This window comes from Camelus ferus, chromosome 5 (genome assembly GCF_009834535.1).
Source record: "Camelus ferus isolate YT-003-E chromosome 5, BCGSAC_Cfer_1.0, whole genome shotgun sequence".
Lineage (NCBI taxonomy): Eukaryota > Metazoa > Chordata > Mammalia > Artiodactyla > Camelidae > Camelus > Camelus ferus.
The window spans coordinates 50824655-50847155 of NC_045700.1; the positions used below are offsets into that span (position 1 = coordinate 50824655).

At 40.2% G+C, this 22501-nt stretch overlaps 1 protein-coding gene across 50 annotated transcripts in view; it reads right to left on the minus strand.

The window, feature by feature from the left end:
- Positions 1 to 22501, minus strand: part of TTN (titin) — a 269971-nt gene that overhangs the window by 54692 nt on the left and 192778 nt on the right. For all 50 annotated transcript variants that reach the window (XM_032479832.1, XM_032479831.1, XM_032479812.1 and 47 more), the window contains 35 exons: positions 21847 to 22276; positions 20365 to 20673; positions 20084 to 20232; positions 19966 to 19998; positions 19721 to 19850; positions 19332 to 19631; positions 18921 to 19238; positions 17617 to 17913; positions 17209 to 17508; positions 16809 to 17123; positions 16573 to 16721; positions 15643 to 15793; positions 15273 to 15554; positions 13721 to 14023; positions 12663 to 12965; positions 12281 to 12562; positions 11889 to 12188; positions 11493 to 11795; positions 11089 to 11397; positions 10692 to 10973; positions 10272 to 10571; positions 9892 to 10185; positions 6835 to 9801; positions 6192 to 6512; positions 5809 to 6093; positions 5409 to 5708; positions 4682 to 4984; positions 3971 to 4246; positions 3567 to 3866; positions 3173 to 3475; positions 2718 to 3017; positions 1934 to 2221; positions 1272 to 1568; positions 881 to 1183; positions 474 to 779 (listed from right to left, as the gene is read on the minus strand). In XM_032479832.1, the coding sequence (XP_032335723.1) occupies positions 474 to 779; positions 881 to 1183; positions 1272 to 1568; positions 1934 to 2221; positions 2718 to 3017; positions 3173 to 3475; positions 3567 to 3866; positions 3971 to 4246; positions 4682 to 4984; positions 5409 to 5708; positions 5809 to 6093; positions 6192 to 6512; positions 6835 to 9801; positions 9892 to 10185; positions 10272 to 10571; positions 10692 to 10973; positions 11089 to 11397; positions 11493 to 11795; positions 11889 to 12188; positions 12281 to 12562; positions 12663 to 12965; positions 13721 to 14023; positions 15273 to 15554; positions 15643 to 15793; positions 16573 to 16721; positions 16809 to 17123; positions 17209 to 17508; positions 17617 to 17913; positions 18921 to 19238; positions 19332 to 19631; positions 19721 to 19850; positions 19966 to 19998; positions 20084 to 20232; positions 20365 to 20673; positions 21847 to 22276 (12388 nt within the window). The remainder of the gene's footprint in view (positions 1 to 473; positions 780 to 880; positions 1184 to 1271; positions 1569 to 1933; positions 2222 to 2717; positions 3018 to 3172; positions 3476 to 3566; positions 3867 to 3970; positions 4247 to 4681; positions 4985 to 5408; positions 5709 to 5808; positions 6094 to 6191; positions 6513 to 6834; positions 9802 to 9891; positions 10186 to 10271; positions 10572 to 10691; positions 10974 to 11088; positions 11398 to 11492; positions 11796 to 11888; positions 12189 to 12280; positions 12563 to 12662; positions 12966 to 13720; positions 14024 to 15272; positions 15555 to 15642; positions 15794 to 16572; positions 16722 to 16808; positions 17124 to 17208; positions 17509 to 17616; positions 17914 to 18920; positions 19239 to 19331; positions 19632 to 19720; positions 19851 to 19965; positions 19999 to 20083; positions 20233 to 20364; positions 20674 to 21846; positions 22277 to 22501) is intronic.

The window sequence follows — 22501 nt, forward strand, 5'->3', positions numbered from 1 at the left end:
GGAAAGTACAGAGAGGTGAAGTGTAATCCAAGTAATTCAGAGTAAAAGGAGAAATGGTTAGGGAAAATAAGTGAGTAGAAGAAACGGTGAGAAAGGAAATTAAGATGGAGCACTACCAATTACATACGTACGGAGAGGGGTGGATTAGAAGAAAAAATAAAAATCTAAGAATAAGTAGCTCACCACCTAGTTAAAAAAATCTTTTTGTTCTCAGAATGAAATTCCTATATTCCACATTCTTTTGAAGACAGGAAATTCTCAGGTAAGAAAAGCATTTCAAGGCCACAGATCACCTTGCTTTCCATTTGGCTTGTTACACAATAAAGTACCAACACAGCTCTCCTAAAATGCGCCTGTAGGGTTACCAGCCCTAACACTTGTAAGGGTTGTAAATCTGCGTAAGGGAGTTCTCTACTCCCTCTTAGAAGATGACTGATGGGAAAGCTCTGTACATTTCTCCCAGTAATACTTACTTAAGATGTCCTTGGGACAGTGTTTATCGGGCACATCACTGGGGTCACTGTAGCCAATCTTATTAACGGCATACACGCGGAACTGATACTCTGTGTTTTCCATTAGGCCAGTGACCTCAAAGCGGGTTTTCTGTAACTTCTGTGGTAAATTGCACCTCACCCAGTTATCAGAGTCAGCTCGTTTTACTTCAACAAGGTAGCCAATGATAGGACTACCACCGTCATAGGCTGGCTTGCCCCAAGATAGACTCACGGAGCTGCGGGTTGTATCATATACTTTGGGAAAAGCTGGTGGGCCCGGAGGATCTGAGGATACATAATAATAGGAAATTTTCATTAAAATCTCATTCCTGATTGTTCAGTGCTGATTATAATACAGGATATGGGACTCTTTCATGAAAACTTACACAGAGGGTCTTGGGCATACGCAGCTTTGGATGCATCACTGGGTTTGCCTGGTCCAGCCTTATTTATAGCTATAACTCGGAACTCGTATTCAGTGCCTTCTTGGAGACCTGTTGCTTTTATCGTTCTTTCTATAACGGGTTTTCTGTTGACCTTGGTCCAGTTAACTGCCTGGGTTTCCCGCTTCTCAAGCAAATAGCCAGTGATGGGTGAGCCGCCATCATCTGCTGGTGGTTTCCAGCTTACTGTCATGTGATCTTTGGTTATGTTGCTAATAACAGGAGGATCACAGCGTCCAGGTGGGTCTGCAGAGATTGATTGAACTGTTACTATCCCAGGCTAAAAGGTAATATCCAAAAAGTGAAATGAAAAACCATAGCAAAACGTTCCTACCGTATGGGTTTTTAGCAATTGCTGGTTCAGTTATGATCGGATCGCCCACTCCGTACTTATTTTCAGCACAAATCCGGAACTGATACTCATGGCCCTCTATCAGCTTCTCCACGCTGCAGCTGGTGATGGGTACAGTAGCAGACACTTGTGCCCAGTTGGGTCTGCTTGTTTCACGTTTGTCAACAATATAGTTGGTGATTTCTGAGCCTCCATCTTCAAGAGGAGGTTCCCAAGAAAGCATTGCACGATCTGAATACATTTTGTTGATTTTTACAGATGCTGGAGGACCTGGTTTATCTGAAAGGATAAGAAAGGAAAGTCAAGTCTTTCACTAACACACATGAAATGGGGAAAGTGTAGAGTGGTGGTCTGGAGACCTGGGCTGCCGTCCTTAGATTGTCATTAACCTCCTATACAACGTTGGAAGTTACTTAATTTTTCCAAATCTTAATTTCCTCATGTGTAAAATTATGCCCTAGAATATGTGATCTCTAATGGTCTTTTTAGCCGTAAAACGCTGTTGTTCTATGATGAGGATAATTCCGTGATTACCTATCTTAATGTATCTTTTGTAATCTTTTCTCACATACTGTTTTGTAAATTCTCTTACATCACATTAACCCAGAGTGAAACATGAGATTCTCATTGAATGCTTTAGTTACCTAACACTTTAAGCTTAATGGTGGCCGATTTGGAGCCACTTGCGTTTTCGGCAGTGATGGTATAGTCCCCTGAGTCTTTTCGGTTCACGCTGAACAGCTCCAGGGTGCACAGATTCCGCTTCATGGCCATCTTGATGCCTTCTGATGGTTTCAGCGGCGTGCCATCCTTCTTCCAAGAGACTGTGGGCATTGGTTTACCAAAAACAGTGGCATCCAGGCAAACATTAGTGCCAGCTTTCACAGTAAGCAAAGATTTCATAGCCACACTCAGGTCTATCCTGGGAGGAACTGGAAAGAAAGAAGAGAAAAGGATTTAATATATGCAAAGCTATATTATATAATTCTTGTTAATAAAAGTAGGAAATTCATGTGCTCTGTCATTTTCAAGACGGGATTTTTTTTTTGAGTAACATATCCATTATAAAAGAAATACAGGTTTAATGTAGAAATCAGATAATGCTGAAAGTATAAAGAAAAAAAGTAAACAGCACCTGTCACTTCAACATCCTTAAAGCTTCACTCTTATCATTTTGGTGCATTTCTTTGTCATCTTTCTGTGCACGTGTATGGTTAAAATTAGACAGTCCTCACAGATTTGTATAGTGCTTTTTAGTTTAACATGTTATTAAGATTCTCCATAATCATAATTTTTAGTGTCTGTATATAAAGTACCTATCATTTTACTTGTCCTTTTTTACCATAGACGTAGATTTATTTTTTTATTAGCACTCATGATGTATATTTCTCCTATCTACCTTGCCTATAACGTTCAACAGAATCTTACCACTTTCTGCAACGATGGTCACTGGATCCGAAGGTTCAGAAGGCTGGCTGATGTTTACTGCAGTCTTGGCAATTGCTCTAAATTGATACTGAGCGTTCTCTTCTAAGCCAGTAGCTGTATACTCTTCCTGGGGAATCTGGTGAGGGGAAGTATTGCACCGTACCCACTTATCACCAGGAAGTTTGCAAGCTTCTACGAAATAGCCAATAATTTTACTGCCTCCATCATGCTTTGGACGAGCCCAGATGAGGGATACAGTACTCTTGGTAACATCAATAACTTCAGGCTTTCCAGGAGGATCTGAAACCAGAAGAGATATTCTCAGCATTTATCTTAAACTTATGTATTTCACAGTACTGCCCAGAACACATTCCTGAATAGAAGTAGTAACCTTTAGAGATTCCCAAGATTGAAATGTGTCCTCATAATACCCCCCCCCCAAGAAAATTACTCACCAACTGGCATTCTTGCAGTTACATATTCAGTGGGTTTGCTGGGTGGGCTGGATCCAGCTTTGTTTAGGGCATAGATTCTGAATGAATACTCAAGGCCTTCTACCAAGCCAGCACAGGGGTATTCAGTTGACCGGACAGGAGTGTCGTTAGCTTTCACCCAGAGCAAACTGTTCTTCTCTTTGCGTTCAATCAGGTAACCGGTAATAGGGCTCCCTCCATCACTGTCTGGCCTGTCCCATGCCACAAATATGCAGTCTTTGTTGACTTTGGTGACTCGAGCATTCTTTGGCTCACTGGGAACATCTGGAGATGAAGATAAGGGAAATGTCAGTTTCTAGTCTTAGTAACAGACTAGAAATAAGATATAATTTTTCTTTCCCTGAAAGAAACATACCAAATGGGAACTTAGCCAGCATCTTTGGAGATGTGAGAGGCTCTGAAATGCCAAATCGATTCTCAGCACGGACCCGGAAGACGTACTCTTGGCCGGGGATCAGTTTTCCAACTCTGCAGGACGTTTTTGTCACTGAAGCTAGTGCAGTCACCCAGTCCCCTCGGCTTACGTCACATTTCTCCACTATGTAGTTGGTGATGTTACTGCCTCCATCCTCAAGAGGGATGTGCCATGACAGGGAGCAAGCGTCAGCATCTATGTCAGAAATGTCGAATGGAGGCTGGGGGGGCCCGGGAGCATCTGTGGGAACCCAGGGGAAAGAAACATAAGAACAGGGGTTTGATGGGAAAAAAATGTTTCTGATCTGCATATTTAGATGGCCATTTGTCTAATGCTTAACCTACCCATGACGATAACTTTGATCTTCTGAGTGTCTGTCCCAGAACTGTTCTCTGCAGTGAGGCTGTAGTAACCACTGTCTTTCCGAGTAACATCTTTTATGATCAGAACTGAAGAATTGTCTGCTTTATGCACTGCCAGGTGGCTGGATGTGACAACTTCATCCTCTCCTTTCTTCCATTTACAGATCGGATAAGGCTTTCCATACACATGGGCTTCAATTCGGAGTTTCTTCCCGGCTTTAATAGTAATTTGCTCTGGCATGAGGATCTTTGGTGGCACTAAAAGTGAAAGGAAAATAATGTTAATTTTGTGGGGAGGTTAAATTTCTTCTGGTGGGGAACTATACTAGTGTTTTTCAAATTGCTGTTTGCAACCCATTAATGGGTTCAAATTAATGTCTGCATTTCTGCCAATATTTTTTAAAAAGAATGAGATTGAAACAAATGGAAAATATCAGAGTCCAGCATACGTAATCTGGATGGGTGTTGCTTCATGAAACTTCTTTGAGTTACATAATATAGGTGTGTACTGTGTCATGATTTGAAATGTATTTACTACATTTCGTGGGCCCAAATGTTTCAAAACCCCAGATCGTTACTATATTTCAAGTATTTCTGGGAATAAGATTCCTCAGGGAGAAATGTCTACATGTCAAAAGAAAATTTCTCGGAAACTTTCATCCCATGATTAAAAATGACTCAGTGACTACTTACACAGCTGTTCTTTGGCTTCATAGACTCCTTCAGCTTCTCTTGGCAGACTGAGGCCGACAGCATTTCTGGCCACTACTCTAAATTTGTATTTCTTTCCTTCCTTTAGCCCAGTGACAACAAGGCTGAGATCTTTCACCACCGAGTACTCTGTCCAGCGGTCTGCAGGCTGCTCTTCTTCTCTGTAACTAATGATGTAGCCGTCGATTTTAGCACCTCCGTCACGCAGGGGAGGTAACCAGGCTAATGCAGCACTGTTCTTGGTCATTTCAGTAACTTCTAGTTTCCTTGGGGGATCCGGCTCACCTAGAAGAAAAAAGTGATTAAGAAAAAACTATCCAGGTAACCGAATCCAATCCCTCTGTAAATATACAGAAATGCTGTAGTATGCCATTTGCTTCAAGGTATATGGGAACTACATACTTTGGCTTGGTATGTTGAACATAAAAAGTACACAATGAAGAGGGGAGGGTAGAGCTTAGTGGTAGAAGCATGTGCTTAGTATTCATGAGGTCCTGAGTTCAATCCCCAGTACCTCCATTAGAAAAAAAAAAAGGTACCCGATGAGGCAGATCGAAAAAGTCTTCAGTGAGTGAGTGAGATATTTATTTGTACTGTTCATGTTTCTATAAGTTAAGGCCCTTTCAGTAGTGGATTAAAATATTCAGTATCTTGATTTTGCTGAAGTCGAGGACTAGAGTTAAAAGGAGGAAGAAAGGATACAACTTACTTAGAGGATCTGAGGCGAGCACTGGTTTGGGGACGTCGGCTGGGACACCAGGGCCATACTCATTGACAGCAGTGACTCGGAAGAAATACTCATTCCCAGGGACAAGATTGGTGACGTGGAAGCTCGTTTTCTTAACTTCTGGGGTGACTGTCGCCCACGTCTTTCTGTCTGCCTCACGTTTCTCCACAATATAATGCGTTACTTGGCTCCCACCGTCATTCTCAGGAGGGGCCCAGGAAACGTGGCATGATGTTTTAGTGACATCTGAAACTTTTAAATCAGACACAGGTCCGGGAGTATCTGTAAAGAACCACAAAATCAGACTTGCTAGTCTCCTCAGCCTCCTTATTAATTATTAACTAGGTGTTTTTGAAGGGAAGGAAGAAGCTTGTTAACCCACCTAATACTCTGACATTCACGAACACAGCCTTTTCCCCTGCTGGGTTCACAAGCGTCAGGGAGTATTTTCCCGAGTCATCTCGCGTAGAATTGGGGATGACGAGGAAGGCCATAGTGTCAACCAGATCAACTTGTCCCTTTCTGACCACGTTATCAATACCCACTTTTCGCCAAGTGACCTTAGGGGCTGGTCGCCCTCTCACTATGGCAAATAGTCGAATGGGGCATCCTGCCCTCACCGTGACCAGTTTTCTCATGCTGGCATCCAGATCAATCTCCGGAGGTTCTGCAAATAACACAAAAGCCATTAGTTGACTTTGGAATGTGGGGAAATCATGTGAGAAGTGAAACATGAGTCAATCAAGTGATAAAATAGGTTCTCACCTAGGATCTCTTTAGGTTTAATAGCATCCTTTAGTTCTGCAGGGCGCCCAATGCCAACCTGGTTTTGGGCACACACCCTGAACTCATATTCCTGGTTTTCATCTAAGCTGGTGACAGTGAATTCCATGCGAACAAGTTGTGCTGCAGCATTGCACCTTTTCCAGCCTTCATCAGGTGATGCATCTGCTATTTTCGGTCTCATTTCCACAACATATCCAATTATCGGTGCACCACCATCATACACTGGTTTTCCCCACCCAAGAGTTATGGAACTTTTGGTTGTATCAACCACTTTGAGGTTGGTTGGTGGACCAGGTGGTTCTGAAAGTAAATTGTGTAAGAATAAATTTACATGTGGTTAACTACTATTAGTGATACTTTAATGTGTAATTTTCTATAGTCTATCCTTAATTAATCACAGATAGTACATTCAATTTCTCAAGTACTGAGTCCTCCTTATTTTCCTTCATAAAATTAGAATCTACCATTGTTTGTACATTTTATGCGATTTGGTAAAAGATCTGTTTGGGAAAATATTGGCTAACATAAAGTTTTGATGTTGTGGATTTAACTTATTTGTCTAATACCTCTGTGCTTAAGTTTAAGGGTTGGTGTAATACCAGAAAAAGCAAGAACATTATACCTATGGGGTCTTTTGCCACCACTGGTCTTGAGGGCAAGCTTGGTTCTCCAATTCCAATTTCATTTTCTGCCTTGACACGGAACTGATATTCATGTCCTGGGAGGAGATTCTGTACTTTCAAACGTCTCTCAGGGATCGCACTCTTGTTGACAGGGACCCATCGTGTTGAATGTTTTTCCTTTTTCTCCAAAAAGTATCCTGTGATAGACTTTCCACCATCATATTCAGGTGGAGTCCAAACCACAGTCATCTCTTCTTTGCTTACTTTAGTGACTTCAGGGGGATCAGGGCGTCCAGGTCTGTCATACTTGGTTTTTGCAATGACTGGTTTAGTTTCTGTTGGAGGCCCTGTGCCTATTTTATTTTCTGCACGGACTCTGAAGATATATTCATTTCCTTCTATGAGACGAGTTACTGTAGCACCAGGTGTTAAGATAGTAGAGGAAAAGGTAGACCAAACCATTCGCTTGCTCTCACATTTTTCTACAATATAATTTTGGATTTCACAGCCACCGTCATCCTCTGGTGGATCCCAGTGAAGACTACACCTGTCGCTGGACACATCAACGATTTTCAGGTTTCTCACAGGACCAGGCTTATCTAAAACATTGACAGTGGCATAGGCCACAAAACTGCCGGCTGTGTTTGTTGCTGTAATTACATATTTACCACCATCACTTCGCTTTGCTTTAGTGAGAGAAAATTTAGATGAGTCAGCACCGGTCTCAATTTTGACCCTTGGTGATCTTGTTAAGTCTGTAGCATCTCTGTCCTTGGTCCATAAAACTTCTGGAAACGGTTTGCCTCTAACACCTGCCTCAAGTCGAATGGTGTCGCCTGCTTTGACAGTTAGCACGCCACTTAATTTCAGATCAAGCACCGGTTTCTGCAAGTCTTCCTTCACAACAACTTCCTCTGTCTTTACCCAGTCACTTTCTCCACCTTCATTCTTCGTTTGCACTCTGAACTCATAAATCTGGTTTTCAACACATTTGTCAACCATGTAGTGGGTATCTTTAATGCTTCCTTTATGCACTCTTTCCCAGTCAGCAGAGCCCTTCAGCCTCCTTTCAACGTGATATGACAGATTTGGGCTACCACCGTCATAGTCAGGCCGCCTCCACTTCAGATAGACAAATGTCTTTCCTTTATCTGCAATATGAAGGTTTTCAGGCTCACCTGGTCTATCAATAGGGTTAATAGCCAGAATTGGAGTTTTTGTTTCAATGGTTGGCCCAACACCTACTTTATTCTCTGCACAAACTCGGAAGTAGTATTCATTGTTGGCTAAAAGGTTGGCCTTGATTAATCGCTTAGTGACATCTGAAGCAACAATTGACCAGCCTTTCTGGTTTGGCTTGCGATACTCCACTATGAAATTTGTTATTTCTGAGCCACCATTATCTAGTGGGTTTTCCCAAGAAATTGTACAGTTCTCTTTGGTTACATTGCTGACCTTTAAATTCTGGCAAGGCCCAGGTCTGTCGAGGACATTAACGATAGCATGACCTTGGGCATGCCCACTGCTGTTCTTAGCTGAGATGATATACTTGCCATGGTCAGCTCTAACAGCTTCCTTAATATGTAACTCAACACGAGGCAGATCGTGAATTAGGTCAACTCGCTTTTCTCGGACCAATGCTTTGCCCTCCTTAGACCAGGTTATGTCTGGTTCAGGTCTGCCTTTTACCCGAGCAAGAATGCGGATAGTTTGGCCTACTCTAACGGTAATAACATCACGACAAGTCACATCAAGTTCTACTTCTGGAGGGTGAAGGATATCCTTTGCAATCACAGACTCTGCTAGTTCTCTTGGCTCTCCCTCTCCCACAATATTAGCTGCCTTTATACGGAATCTGTACTCATTTCCTTCAATAAGTCCAGGTACCCTGAAGGCACACTGCCTGATCAGTTCATCTTTATTAATCCTGCTCCACTGTGTTGTTCCAGCTTTCTGACACTCCACTACGTAGCCCAGAATGGGGCTACCACCATCACTGAGAGGCTTTGTCCATACTAGGTCAGCTGTTTCTCTGGTCTTGTCTTTCAGCTTAGGATTAATAGGTGGTCCAGGTGGTTTGATGGGCCGGCAGGCTTTTATTGGATCAGAACTTGGGGATGGACCGCTTAGTCCTGCAAGATTCTCAGCAAAAACTCTAAACTCGTATGTATTTCCCTCATAGAGTCCAGTCACTCTAAACTTCAGGTCGGCTATCGGTGTTTTGTTGACTCTCACCCATTTGCCCGTTACTTCTCGACGTTCCATGTAGTAACCGGTTATTGGACTGCCACCATCAGATTTTGGCAGAGTCCAAGACACTGTTGCCGCATTTTCAGTAATGTCAGTAACCACTGGTTTACCGGGAGGAGATGGAGGACTAAACTTATGTTTAGCAACAGTAGGTATGGAGTCCAGGGGAGGACCAACACCAATCTTATTCTCTGCTTTAACTCGGAAAACATATTCACAGCCCTTTTGCAGATGTGGGACTTTCAGCTTTGTCTTACTGCTTCCTGAAGAGACAACACCCCACGTGTCTTTCTTGGTGTCTTTTTTCTCAACAATATAATTTATCACAGGGCTTCCTCCATCATCTTTAGGCGGCTGCCATGAGATAGTCATGTGTTCAGGGGTAACTTCCAGAATATTAATGGGGCCTGTTGGTGGACCAGGGACATCAAGAACAGTAAGATGTACGGCTACGGTTTTGGTGCCAGCAGCATTGGAAACTGTGATCTGATATTCCCCAGTGTCTTTCCTTAAGCAGTTCTTAATGGTAAGAACTGATGAGAAGTTGTCAGTTTCAACTGTATAGTGTTCATCTGTTTTAATCTCATTCCCATCGGTTGTCCACTTTGCAGTAGGAATGGGTACACCTCTTATAATGGCAGGGAATCTGACTGTAGTTCCAGCTTTTACCACAAGGCCTTCAATTAATTTCACATCCAGCTCCACTGATGGAGGCACTGGAAAGTGAACATGAGGAAATTAGATTTTGATTTTCACAATACGAATAGTTTAAAAGAGAAAGAAAATAATGCCAAGCTCATCATTACCTAGTTTTTCTTGACATTCTATTGGGATAGTTGTGTCGGGAAGACCAAGACCCACAATATTTTCAGCTCTTACACGGAATCTGTAAGTCTTTCCTTGTTGTAGTCCAGTGACAACACACTCTAAGTTTGTCACAGTCTTGAACTTAATCCAGTCTTCAGTGCCCTCTTCTTGATATTCCACCAAATATCCAGTGATTGGAGAGCCACCATCACGATCTGGCTTATTCCAAACAAGGGACACTTCAGTCTTGTCAACATCTACATGGTGTAGGTTCTTGGGTGGCCCTGGGGGATCTTTTTGGAAGAAGAAATCGTGATGAATAAATAATACTCTCAAAGATAATCAAAAAGTACTTTTGTATCTAAAGAAAGCAACTTACGTAGGGGATCCAGAGCCTTGATGGGTTTAAGTGTTTCCACGAAAGGACCACGTCCATACTGGTTCTCAGCAGCTACTCGGAAGAGGTACTGATTACCTTCATTAAGATGTTTAGCCATGTGACTCTTTTTCTTTGATGTAGTTGAAAGAGGAGACCACTGGGCACTGGCAACATCTTTCCTCTCAACCACATAATTTGTAATGACAGAACCGCCATCATCCAGTGGTTCCTTCCAAGTAAGGTAACAAGAATCTTTCCTAATTTCACTGACTTCCAGATCTCTAGGTGGCCCAGGCTTATCTGAAAAGTATTAAATAATGCAGTTATGTGTATGGCTTCATCCAGATAAGAGCTCGAAATGTATTAAAAGGTACTTTTTTATGCCATTGCATTAAATACATCATGTACTAAAATTCTTACCTAATACGAGTACTTTTACTGAGACAGTTTTTGAACCAGCTGGATTCTCTACTGTTAAGGAATACATTCCACCATCTTCATGGAGAGCATTACGAATTTCAAGCTTGCTACCAACTGGAGTAGTGTCAATTCGTGCTTTAGTTGGAGCCTCTCTGTCTCCTTTTTTCCAGGTTACTTTTGGGAATGGCACTCCTTTGATGATGGCACTAAGTCTCAGAGTGTCACCAACTTTTATGTGTTGTTCTCTTGCCATGTTGGCATCAAGAATCAACTCAGGTGGTTCTAGAATAAAGAGAATGGTACTTTCAGATTTGATTTGTTACTGTGTTTTCCAATGAAGCATAGACAGTGGAACACCTATCTTCCTTGCAAAGGCAGCTGAGAACATGTTACTCACCGAGTCTGTCTTTTACTAGCACTGGCTCTGGTACATGAGCTGGATCTGATTCACCAGCTTCATTAACTGCTATTACTCTGAACTTATAGGACTGACCATCCCGAAGACCAGTGACTTTATATTTAGTTTCAGGACATGACTCAGGAGTGTGATTGGCTCTTTTCCATTCTTCATCTCCAACTTTCTGGTACTCAACAATATAACCCAGAATCTTGCTCCCACCATCATGACGGGGTGGCTGCCAAGTTAGATCAACTGAATTACATGTTGTATCTATTGCTTCAGGATTAACAGGTGGACTTGGCTTAGCTGCATAATAAAAGAAAAAACCAAAAAGGTGTTAGAATATAGCTGACAACAAAGCTGGATAAAATGAAAGCTGAATGAATGCTTTAGTACTATACCAATTGGATCTTTAGCAATGACTGGTTTGGATGGTGGGCTTGGGTCTCCAATACCAATTTCATTTTCTGCAGAAACCCGGAATTCATAGTGACATCCTTCTAGAAGATCAGGAACCCTAAATTTGGTGTGTGGATGGATAGGCTCTTTGGTAACTCTAGCCCATCGTTTAGACATAGTTTCCCTCTTCTCCAGGATGTAGTTTGTGATGGGCTTTCCACCATCATTTGGCTTGTTCCAGGTTACTAATGCAGAGTCTTTGGTAACTTCTGTAACAATTGGCTGGTCAGGTGCATCAGGAACTCCTATAACAAACATTAGCAAAATGCATTAGAAATTTAATTCTTCCTATTAACAACCTCAAATGTTGAATCATTAAAACCAAATATAATGCATACTGAAGCGATCTTTGGCTTTCATTGAATCAGACACCAGAGGATCACTTATTCCATACAGATTTTCAGCATATATCCGGAAAATATAATCTTTCCCTTCAAGCAGTTTAGGAACTTTGCATGTTGTTTTAGCACTTGCAGATGTCACGGGCATCCAGACATCTTTGCCTGTCTCCTTCTTCTCAATAATGTAATTGGTAATTTCACTGCCTCCATCATCTAAAGGTGGCTTCCAAGAGATAACCATGTAATCTTTGGTCACCTCATCAAAAATAACTGGTCCTACTGGTGGTCCAGGACGGTCTGAAGGAAAAAAAATCACAGCACAAAATGTGATTTCCACATCTACTTTGGAAAGAACAGGGTCTCTCTCCTTCTTGCTACATAATACTTACCAACAACATTAACTTGACAGAACCCTTTCCTGGAGCCTGTACTGTTCTCCACAACCACACAGTATTTGCCAGAATCTGAACGCTTGGCCTTGAGCTTCTCTAGAGCAAGTGTCGTAGGAGTGGTCTTTATGTGAGTGCGATCGTCTTCCAGCACATCAGCGTCATCTTTGAACCAAGTAACCTTGGGCTTTGGTTTGCCTGAGTAACGGCCAGTGAGGGCAAAAGCTTCACCAACTCGAATCGTGAGCTTATCTCTGAAGTCGAGGTCAAGCGTCGGAGGAGCTAAAATTACAATTATAAAGGCAAGTCAGCTGGACTGATGTCCTAGGATAAATCTATAGATGTACAAGTTTGCAAAATATGAACTGCATTTGACACATACCCAGCTCATCCTTGCAAGTGATTGGCTTGGTGCAAAATGATGGTTTGCCTTGTCCAACAATATTGACTGCACTGACACGGTACTCGTAGGTATCACCTTCTTTTAAGCCTTTCACAGTATACTTCCTGCCAAGCAAGTTGTCGTTTGTAACTTTGTGGAACTTCTCGGTTCCAATGAGACGGCTTTCTAGGATGTAGTTAATAATTTCTGATCCGCCATCATACTTTGGAGGATTCCAAGTCAAAGTGACAGAATCTTTAGTAACTTCTTTGACTTCTAGGTCTTCAGGACGCTCTGGTACAGCTGCAAGTGTGGAATGACAGTGAAACAAATGTCGTATTAAGAATGTAGTAGAATGGCTGCCTCTCTCACTCCGTCCTCTTTGGAGATGGCCCGCACTCTGTCTATGGGATGTGTATCTACTTTTACTTTAACCTGAGCACCCAACCCCTACACCTCGTGGCCTTTCTCTTGCCTTTTGAAACAGTGTACACTCTATGCAGTATGTAACTCTCTAAATAAATCTACCTTTACTCAAAAAAAAAAAAAAAAGAATGTAATAGAATGTAGTAAATAATACTTTTTGAGAATTGCATTTAAACATTAAACTATTTGTTTTGCTAAGTAGCAAAAGAGATCTTAACATACAATGATTAAATCTAAAAGGGACCCAATATAATCTAATTTCCAGATAAGCAAATAGGGAGGTTCACTGAGGCCAAATAATTCAGGAAAGTTCTCCAGAGTTGATAGTTTTAGAGTTAGGGAAATACTTCATATTTATGCCATTAAGTTGAAAATTAAAAAAAAAATCAGTGTAGTATTACATGAAAGGATTTGAAGAATCGTATATATTCCCTTAATCTCTTTCATGATCACATTCCAATACTACCAACATCAGATACTGGGTATTTACACATCAGATACTGGGTATTTACCTGAGGAATTCTTGACAAATTGAACGAAACTGGCATTTATACACTAATTTTGTCACTATAGTCTTTTATTAAATAAATGAAGAAATGACTAAGGATGAAATTGTTTTAAATTGTACTTACTTATTGGATCTCTTATGACAAGTGCATCTGTTGTCTCAACAAACGGGCCCATGCCAATACTATTTTCAGCTGCAATTCGGAAAAAGTAGGCTTTTCCTTGAATGAGACCTTGGACAGTAGCATTTTGTCGGGTGACTGTGCATGTCACTGGGGTCCATGCTCTGCGGTCAGATTCCCTCTTTTCAATTACATAATTGGTGATTGGAGAGCCTCCATCATCTTCTGGAGAGAACCATGTCAATTTGCAGGAGTCATTGGTTAGGTTGTGAGGCAGGAATGGTATTCCAACAGGGCCTGGCACATCTGGAAATAAGAGGAAAAGGTTTCCAGTTGTTGAACCTCAATGAACTACAGGGCTCAATATTTGTTACCCTCCGTTTTTAAAAGGGAGACAAAAATGTTGCTATGAAAAGAGTTAGAGTAAGATTTTGTATTTATTGAGTTGTTTTTTTCCTTCCTTGGTACCTATATTCAACCATATTTTAAAATGAAATAGGTTTGCAATAGTTACTGGTTGCCCTTGCTTTAGTAGAATGAATATATATATATATATATATTTCCCCCCAGTAATTTATGAGTTAGATAAGAGGGAGATGTTTGGAGACAAACACACAGAGACAGGAGAGGGGTGAGGATGGCATGGCTACTTTTTGTGTCCAGTTTACTCTTCAGAGGAGAAAGGATGAGAGAATTTTTTCTGGGTGACCAGTAAATCTGAGTAGCACAGGAGACCCCAGATTTCAGAATGACCTTTGAGAGGGTTGGAATTTAACCTGGAAGGGCACTAGTTCTTAAAGTAATAACCATTGGACTAAAGACTGTTTAGCAGTTTGAAACAACCTAGAAGCTTGAAAGACTGTTGCTCAATGAAATCTTTTTCCTCATGCCAGTTTCATTCATCAATATTAATTATGTCCAATAGAAAACTGGTTATTTTCACATAAAAACTGGGTGTTTGGAGTTTAGTTGTGCCTAGAGATAGGCTGAGAGAGAGATCTGGGTGGGAGGGCTTCACTTTTTGAGCAAATCACTGGAATAAAGCCAGCGAGAGGCATGAACAAGCCTTGTAGCATTCGACTCGATATTCAGTGACTAAAAAATGCAATATTGATAACCAAATATGATGCTTCTCTTCAATTAGAATACTGAAAACTTCAAAGGGATTTTTGCATTATGATGATAACCAGCAGGTCCTATGATGTGAAAATGGTCAACCATAGCAAATTGTTAAACATTCATGTACATTTGCAGGAACACTGCTTTTATGAAAACTATATAACAACATAGTAAATGTTTATGGTGATGTGTTATATAAAAAGGCAACTCACAAGAATTTATCGTAGGAGTACAAGCATATAAAATATGTATAGGATAAAAAAGCAACGAGGAGGTTTTTTTTAATGCTAATAGTGGTCAATGGGATTGTGGGTGATTTTTCTTATTTTCCAAAATATTTGTAACAGCTTTTTTTTTTTTAAAATAATAGAGCTTTGCTGTAGATGAAATAAAATGTTATTTTTTAAAGTTGCATGGACAAATTGAAAGCTTTTACCTAATACATCAACGATAATTGTCTTCTTTCTTTCCCCGGCTGCATTTTTGGCAAGAAGAGAATAGACGCCTTGGTGGCTCCTCTGGCAATTCTTGATGACCATGGATGAGCTAATGGCTGTGGACTCAATGGTGGCTTCTTGAGGTAATGCTCTTTCATTCATGTTCCAGGTAATGGTTGGAGGAGGCTTTCCAGACACATAGGCAATGATCCGAATCACCCCTCCAGCATGGACCACAATTCTGTCTCTGACGCTGGCATCCAGCTGAATGTCAGGTAATACTGGAAAACAATTGAAAATAACAAATGTGCTTTTCATTTCCAATCTAAAACTAACTCTCGGTAAAATAATAGAAATATTAATAATTACCAATTCTGTCCTTCATTTCAATGGCATCTGTGACTTCTCCAGGTTCTCCAATGCCAGCAATGTTGACTGCTCTAACTCTAAATTTGTAGAATGCTCCTTCTTTTAATCCTGTCACAACAAGTTTTGTTCCTCTCACTTCTTTATCTTTAGCCTAGGGAGAAATCACAAGCATTTATAAGTAGAATTCAGTAGTCCTTCCTTATCTGTGGTTTTGCATTCTGTGTTTCATTTACCCGAAGTCAACCAAGATCTGAAAATATTAAATGGAAAAAAATTCCACAAATCAACAATTCATAAGTTTTAAATTGCACACCATTCTGAGCAGTGTGATGAAATCCTGTGTCATCCTGCTCCATCCCTATCCGGGATGTGAACCATCCCTTTGTCCAGTATATTCACACTGTATATGCTACCTGCCCATTAGTAATGAACTCTCATGTTTTTTCCTATACTATCTGTGGTTTCAGGCATCCACTGGGGGTCTTAGAATGTATCCCTTTGGATAAGGGGGAGAAACTACTGTAGTTCTTTGTAGTTTCTTGTTTAATAGCTTTCCAAAGCATAACCAATGGCATATTTACTTGTTCTGGGAGAACTGTTGTCAATTTAGGTTTTAGGGATCAGATATTACAGGTAAATACTGAATGCCAGAAATTATGTTTTATAATATTGTCAACTGATTAGAAAAAAAAACTGTATTGTTCACTTCATCCATCTTTTCAGGCTTTATAGCTAAAAGATACTACACAATAGCATGACTTAACTTTTGATTAGATTTTTGACATAACAGATGTTTGGATTATCTGTTAAATTAAATGGCTTTCTTTTATTTCTTAGTCCAGAAAGTACAGATAGGAGTTAACGGGATTGAGAATAACTACATTTTTAGTTTATTCATAGTCCATTTCCATAACGCCAAGTGTTAGCTACCTTTTCCCACTCTTCTTTGCCTTCTTCTTTATATTCAACGATGTATCCGGTTACTTTGGATCCACCATCTTTTAGTGGGGGAGACCACTCCAGATCCGCAGATGATTTGGTCCAGTCTGTGACTTTGGGAAATGGTGGGCCAGGAGGGGCTGGAAAGAAGCAGCATATGTTAGTATTCTTGACTTTTCCATGGCACTTTTGGTGGGATGGGGGCAAGGAATGGTTTCAAGTCTCACCAATTGGATCTCTAGCAGTCGTTGGGTCTGAGGGCAGACTTGCTGGACCCACACCAGCAGCATTGATGGCGTACACCCGGAACTGATAATCAGAACCTTCAATGAGACCAGTCACTTTATAAGAAACACCCAAAGTCATGGCTTTGATAGGATCTCGGTTAACTCTCTTCCATCTCTTCGAAGTGGTATCTTTCATTTCTAGCCAGTATCCTGTCACAGGAGAGCCTCCATCATATTCTGGCTCTTCCCAGTTGACAGTCATGGAATTACGAGTCACACTGCTAACTGTTGGTTTATCAGGTGCTCCAGGGACAGCTGTGACAAAAATCACATTGATGTATGAGAAATTATGAAAAACACAAATAAGAATGACTTTGTATGTGAAGCACGTCCTACTTACAGAAGAGGTTTCTTGCTGTTTCAGGCTCACTGTCAAGAGGCTCCCCAATGCCATATTTATTCTGGGCCATGATTCGGAATACGTACTCATGGCCTTCCAGCAGTTTGGGAATTGTGTACATGCACTCTTTCGGTTCACTGGAGACACGTACCCATGTCTTCCTGTTAGCTTCTCTTTTCTCAATTACATAGTTGGTAATCTTAGACCCACCGTCATCTTTAGGTGGAAGCCAAGATAATGTCATTTGATCTGCTGAAACAGATTCAAACTTTATCGGTCCTACTGGAGGGCCAGGGCGACCTAAAATGGTTTTAAGAGAAAATTTTATTAGGAGAATGATCTTAAAGCCAAATACTACGTTTATGAACAGAAAATCACATGGTTTTAATAAAACCATGAAATCTTTACCAAGGACATTCAGTCTCATTTCCTTTGATGCTGTTCCCAGATTATTCACGGCTGTGATGGTATATAGGCCAGTGTCACTCCTGCGAGACTGTGGAATAACTAAGGTGCAAGTATCATCCACCACCAGTTTGTTGACATGGGTGTCATAGACAACAGGTTCTTTCTTATCAGGCTTCATCGGAGGAGCTTTAAACCAGGTTAGTGTCGGGAAAGGCACACCTTTAATTTTGGCCACAATGTTAACATCAGTTCCTTCTTCAACCTCCATGAATTCTTTTAGCTCAATTGAAGGTGGGCCTAGATTATTAAAGGAAAAAAAAAAGAAGCTATCATCATTAGGAACATAGAGCACTAAAGGATGGAAAGTAGAATTCACAGTCACTAGAAAGTTATCTGGATCTACTATAGTCAGGCTTTATAGCCCTGCTTGATATAAAGAACAGATCTGTCTGCATCTAGTTTATACCAGTTTGGGGAGCAGATACATGTGGCATCATCCTTTACTGATCTACATGTGGCTATGTATCAGCAGTTGCCTCTCTCCCATGTGGCATCATTATGATTGTAGATATTGAAAAAGGGTAGAGAAAGGTGAAATTTATAGTCGCTTAGGCTTGAGTGTTCTTTCATGATATTCCCTTTAATATGTTTGCAGTGTTATGAGGGGACCTACTATATGTTCATTCTGAGATGAATTCCCTTTTAAGAAATATAACTGCTAATGGAGGCAAAGCAGTTTTCAATTTTCATGAATTTAGTATAAGAATATGCAAAGGGGGTTGTGACTACAGCTCTCCTAAATTTAGAAGAAGGAACTAACAACTACACAGCAGTAGTGATGGTAGTAACAGTAATTAGAGGAAGAATTATTACTATATTTGTGTGTATGTCTTATCTCTTAAAATGGATATATCTTTTCATCAAATAGAGAAAAAGCAGCTTGATTGTGAAGATAAATGAGTCTTAGCAGTTGCTGAGCAAATGACTGGTTACTTTCTGCCCCTTTTGAGGAGCTTGCAGAGGAACTGCTTTAACTTCTGGTGTGTAAAATAGCCTGCCGTGGAGAAAATGAGAGGAAGGAAATGCCAAATATCATCTCCTTTCAATAAGGGAAAGGTCATATGTAAGGAAAGATGAGAATTCTGTGGAAGCTGAGGGCATGAGCAATTAGGTCATGTGCCCATGTCCAGACTCAACCCCTGGTAGCTTCCCCATGTAGACATCTCTTTTTATTTTGGACTTTTCTTAAATATCCGGAACGCATTCATAAAGAGGACATTCTCTGTTAATATGTTGGTACTTACATGTCTGGTCTTTGACAATCACAGGGCCAACAGTGTCTGAAGGTTTGCTGACTCCTGCAGCATTGACGGCTTTGACCCTGAATTCGTATTCCCCACCCTCTATGAGGTCTTCGGCGGTAAACTCCAGTTCCTCCACGTCACGTTTGTTGCACTGTTTCCATGCTTCTTTCTTTGTCCCAGTAGGATCCCATGCAAGGCACTCAACAATATAGTGGGTGACAGGGGAGCCCCCATCATTCTTTGGGGGTTTCCATGACAGGTGTACTGTGTTCTTTGTTATGAGGCCAATCTTGAGTTTAATAGGAGGATCAGGAGGATCTTTAAAAATAGTTAAAAGAAGTATTAGGCATTGTTTATAATAACATATTTCAAATTTGGGAAACTACTTTAATCTTAGCTTTAAAAACTTACATATTGGGTCTCTGGCAGTGGTCCTCTGAATGGTTTCCACAGGTGGACCAATTCCAAAACGGTTTTCTGCCCGTACACGGAAGAAATATTCCTGTCCAGAGATGAGGTCAGGAACTACAAATGAGGTGCTTCCACAGCTTGGGTTGACTTTAGTCCAGGCTTTTCCATCAATAGTCCTCTTCTCGATAACATAGCCTTTGATCCTGTCTCCTCCATCATCATCTGGCATCTTCCATGTAAGTTTGCAACTACCCCTTGTGATGTCACTGACTTTCAGATCTTTGGGTGGCCCTGGTACATCTGTTGGATGCAAATCACAATGTAAACAGTGGTTCTTTGTTTAAAATAATTTTTTCTTATTCCATAGTAACTTTTAAAGTCTTCCTTACCCATGACTTTAACTCTGCAATTTGCAGTCTTTTGTCCTGCTTTATTCTTGGCTGTGATGCTGTATTTGCCTGTATGAGATCGCTTACACTCTGGAATAATAATTACTGATGAATTTTCAGCAGTCTCCAGCTGCAAAGAAAGAAATATTAGTCATATGTTGAATAAATTGAAAGCAGTACTGAAGTCAATCAGATTCTGAATCATTTCTATATATATAATATATATATATATATTTTTTTTTTACCTGTGCATCTTCAGGGATATCATGAACCCCATCCTATTAGAAAAGAAGATAGTCAGTTATAGTGTAACTATTCCTTAGAGTGATTCAATGGGAGATACAGATAATTATAAATTCTTACCTTCACTGCCTTCTTTGCCTTTCCATCAAATTCCCAAGAGGATTTTGGTGTTGGGCGTCCCTTGATGACAGCAGGAATCCTAATCTGTGTGCCAGCTTGACAAATTAGACAGTCTTGTGCTCCAATGTCAATGAAAACTTCCGGTACCTCTGTAATACCATGGATAATATAACAGGATTTAGCTGACCTTTTCCAAAAAGTAATTGACATATCTTCAGTAAATTAATCAATTTCATAATAAGATCAAAAGATGAATATATAAATGGATTAAGGACTAGTACCCTGAACATCAGTGGCAGGGATCTCTCCAGTTGTGTCACTTGGTTCAGATTCACCAGCTTCGTTGACAGCTTTTACTCTGAATCTGTACTTTCTGAGCTCTTTCAGATTTGGTACCACACACTCACAGGTAGTTAAGAGTTTGTCCGGTTCATTTACACTCTTCCAGTCAGTACTACCTTCTTCCTGCATTTCTACAATGTATCCTTTGATTGGGCTGCCACCATCTTTGGCTGGAGGTTTCCATGCTAGTGAGATGCTTGACTTTGTTTTATCTTTGACCTCTGGACGAGAAGGTGGCCCAGGTGGATCTAATAAGAGGAAAAAAAAACAACATCAAGTTTTGAAGTTGGATGCTAGATTTATACACCATAAGAATGTTGTATTATACATGATCATAATTTATTAAACTATTAAAATAGGAATGCCAAAAGAATAAATTACTTTCTAGAGAAGTCTAAGACAGTCTATTTCCATTTAGCATTAATGCTAAAACAAAGAAAGCAAACAACCGACTGGGATTAGAAAGACTATTTATATACAATTGGTGAACAGCTATCTTACTTTTGAGATTCCTTTGAAGAGATTCTGCAATATTTTTCTACTAAAAACTTATTTTAATTTACCATAAAATTAAAATTAAAAAATGATTTCATCTTTTGCTGGTAAACCTTTGAACACAAGCTAATCTTAATGCCCTTTATTGTAGACGTTGACCCTGCCCCAATCACATGACAGTCCATTACATTTCTGACAGTGCTTTACAATTTCAGAAATTCTTTGACTCTGTTCATCTTTTTAACCATAGCTCTTTCATCTCCAGCATCTAGGACAGTTCCTTGTACGCAGCATATGTTTAATACTAGCTCGCAGAACGAATGAATAATTCATTTTATAGATGTGTTCCATATAGAACTTAGGTTATTTTGTCTTTTTAATAAAGAGCTGATTTTTTTTCCCCACAGAGACTCTGATTTTTGAACTGATCTGCTCATGGATCTTTCAGAGTTTTTTATTTGACCTCACAGACTGTGCTTGAAAATCTTGTATCTTTGTGCAATAAATATTATTGAAAATTTAACAACATTTTGCTTTTTGTTGAACGCACACTGGATGGTCTGACTGTTTAGTGAGAGAGAGAATTTCCACAGTATCAAATTAATGAGACAGAGGTTTATGTAAGGTATGGGAGCAGAGAGGAGCTCATAGTCTAGGGTCTTTATTATTGTGATTCCTCATATAATCCTAGGTTTAATCTAAGAGTAAAAACTATATGACTTTTTGTATGTATACGTATGTGTGCAGATACATTAGATATGTGTGAATAATTTGTGTATATGTGTATACACACAAACATACTTCTAATAGTCTAAGTATGAAAGTTTTTATTTTAATATAATAACTTAGCATAGAAAAATACAAGAAATTTAAGAGCATTTACTGGCTCTGCCCTTTCCAAATTCCAGAAGTGGAAGCATACTTACATATGGGATCTCCTGCAACAGCTGGATCCGATGGTTCACTGGGAGGGCCGACTCCCGCAGCGTTGATTGCCATTGCTCTGAACTGGTATTTCACACCTTCAATCAAACGGGGAACATTAAATTCCACGCCTTTCAATCCCATTTTGGTTATTGGTGCTCGGCTAACACGTGACCAGTAGGCACCTCCCTCTTCTCTCTTCTCCAGCCAGTAGCCAGTAATTGGAGAGCCACCATTGTCCAAAGGAGGAGTCCAGCTCACTAGCATCGACCCTTTGGTGCGCTCCAAAACTTTTGGTTTTCCTGGAGGTCCAGGTGGACGATAAGGATCTTGAATGACCACTTTATCTGACTTGCATTCATCACTGGTTCCATATTTATTCACTGCTCTAACTCGGAACTCATACTGACCATTAGGGATAAGTTTCCAGATCTAGAAATCAGATGAATAATAATTTCTTAAAAATAATATTCTTAAATTGATTTTCACTTGTTTTAAAATTCAGACTATTTTGGTAGAGAAGACTCTAAAAAGAAGTACATCTGTAAACTCAAATAGATATACATACTCAAACATGGAGAAAGTCTTTTAAAATGAGAATGTGTAAATTTATTGTACCTAATTGTGGATCGCTCAAGTAAAAGACAATCTGTGTAT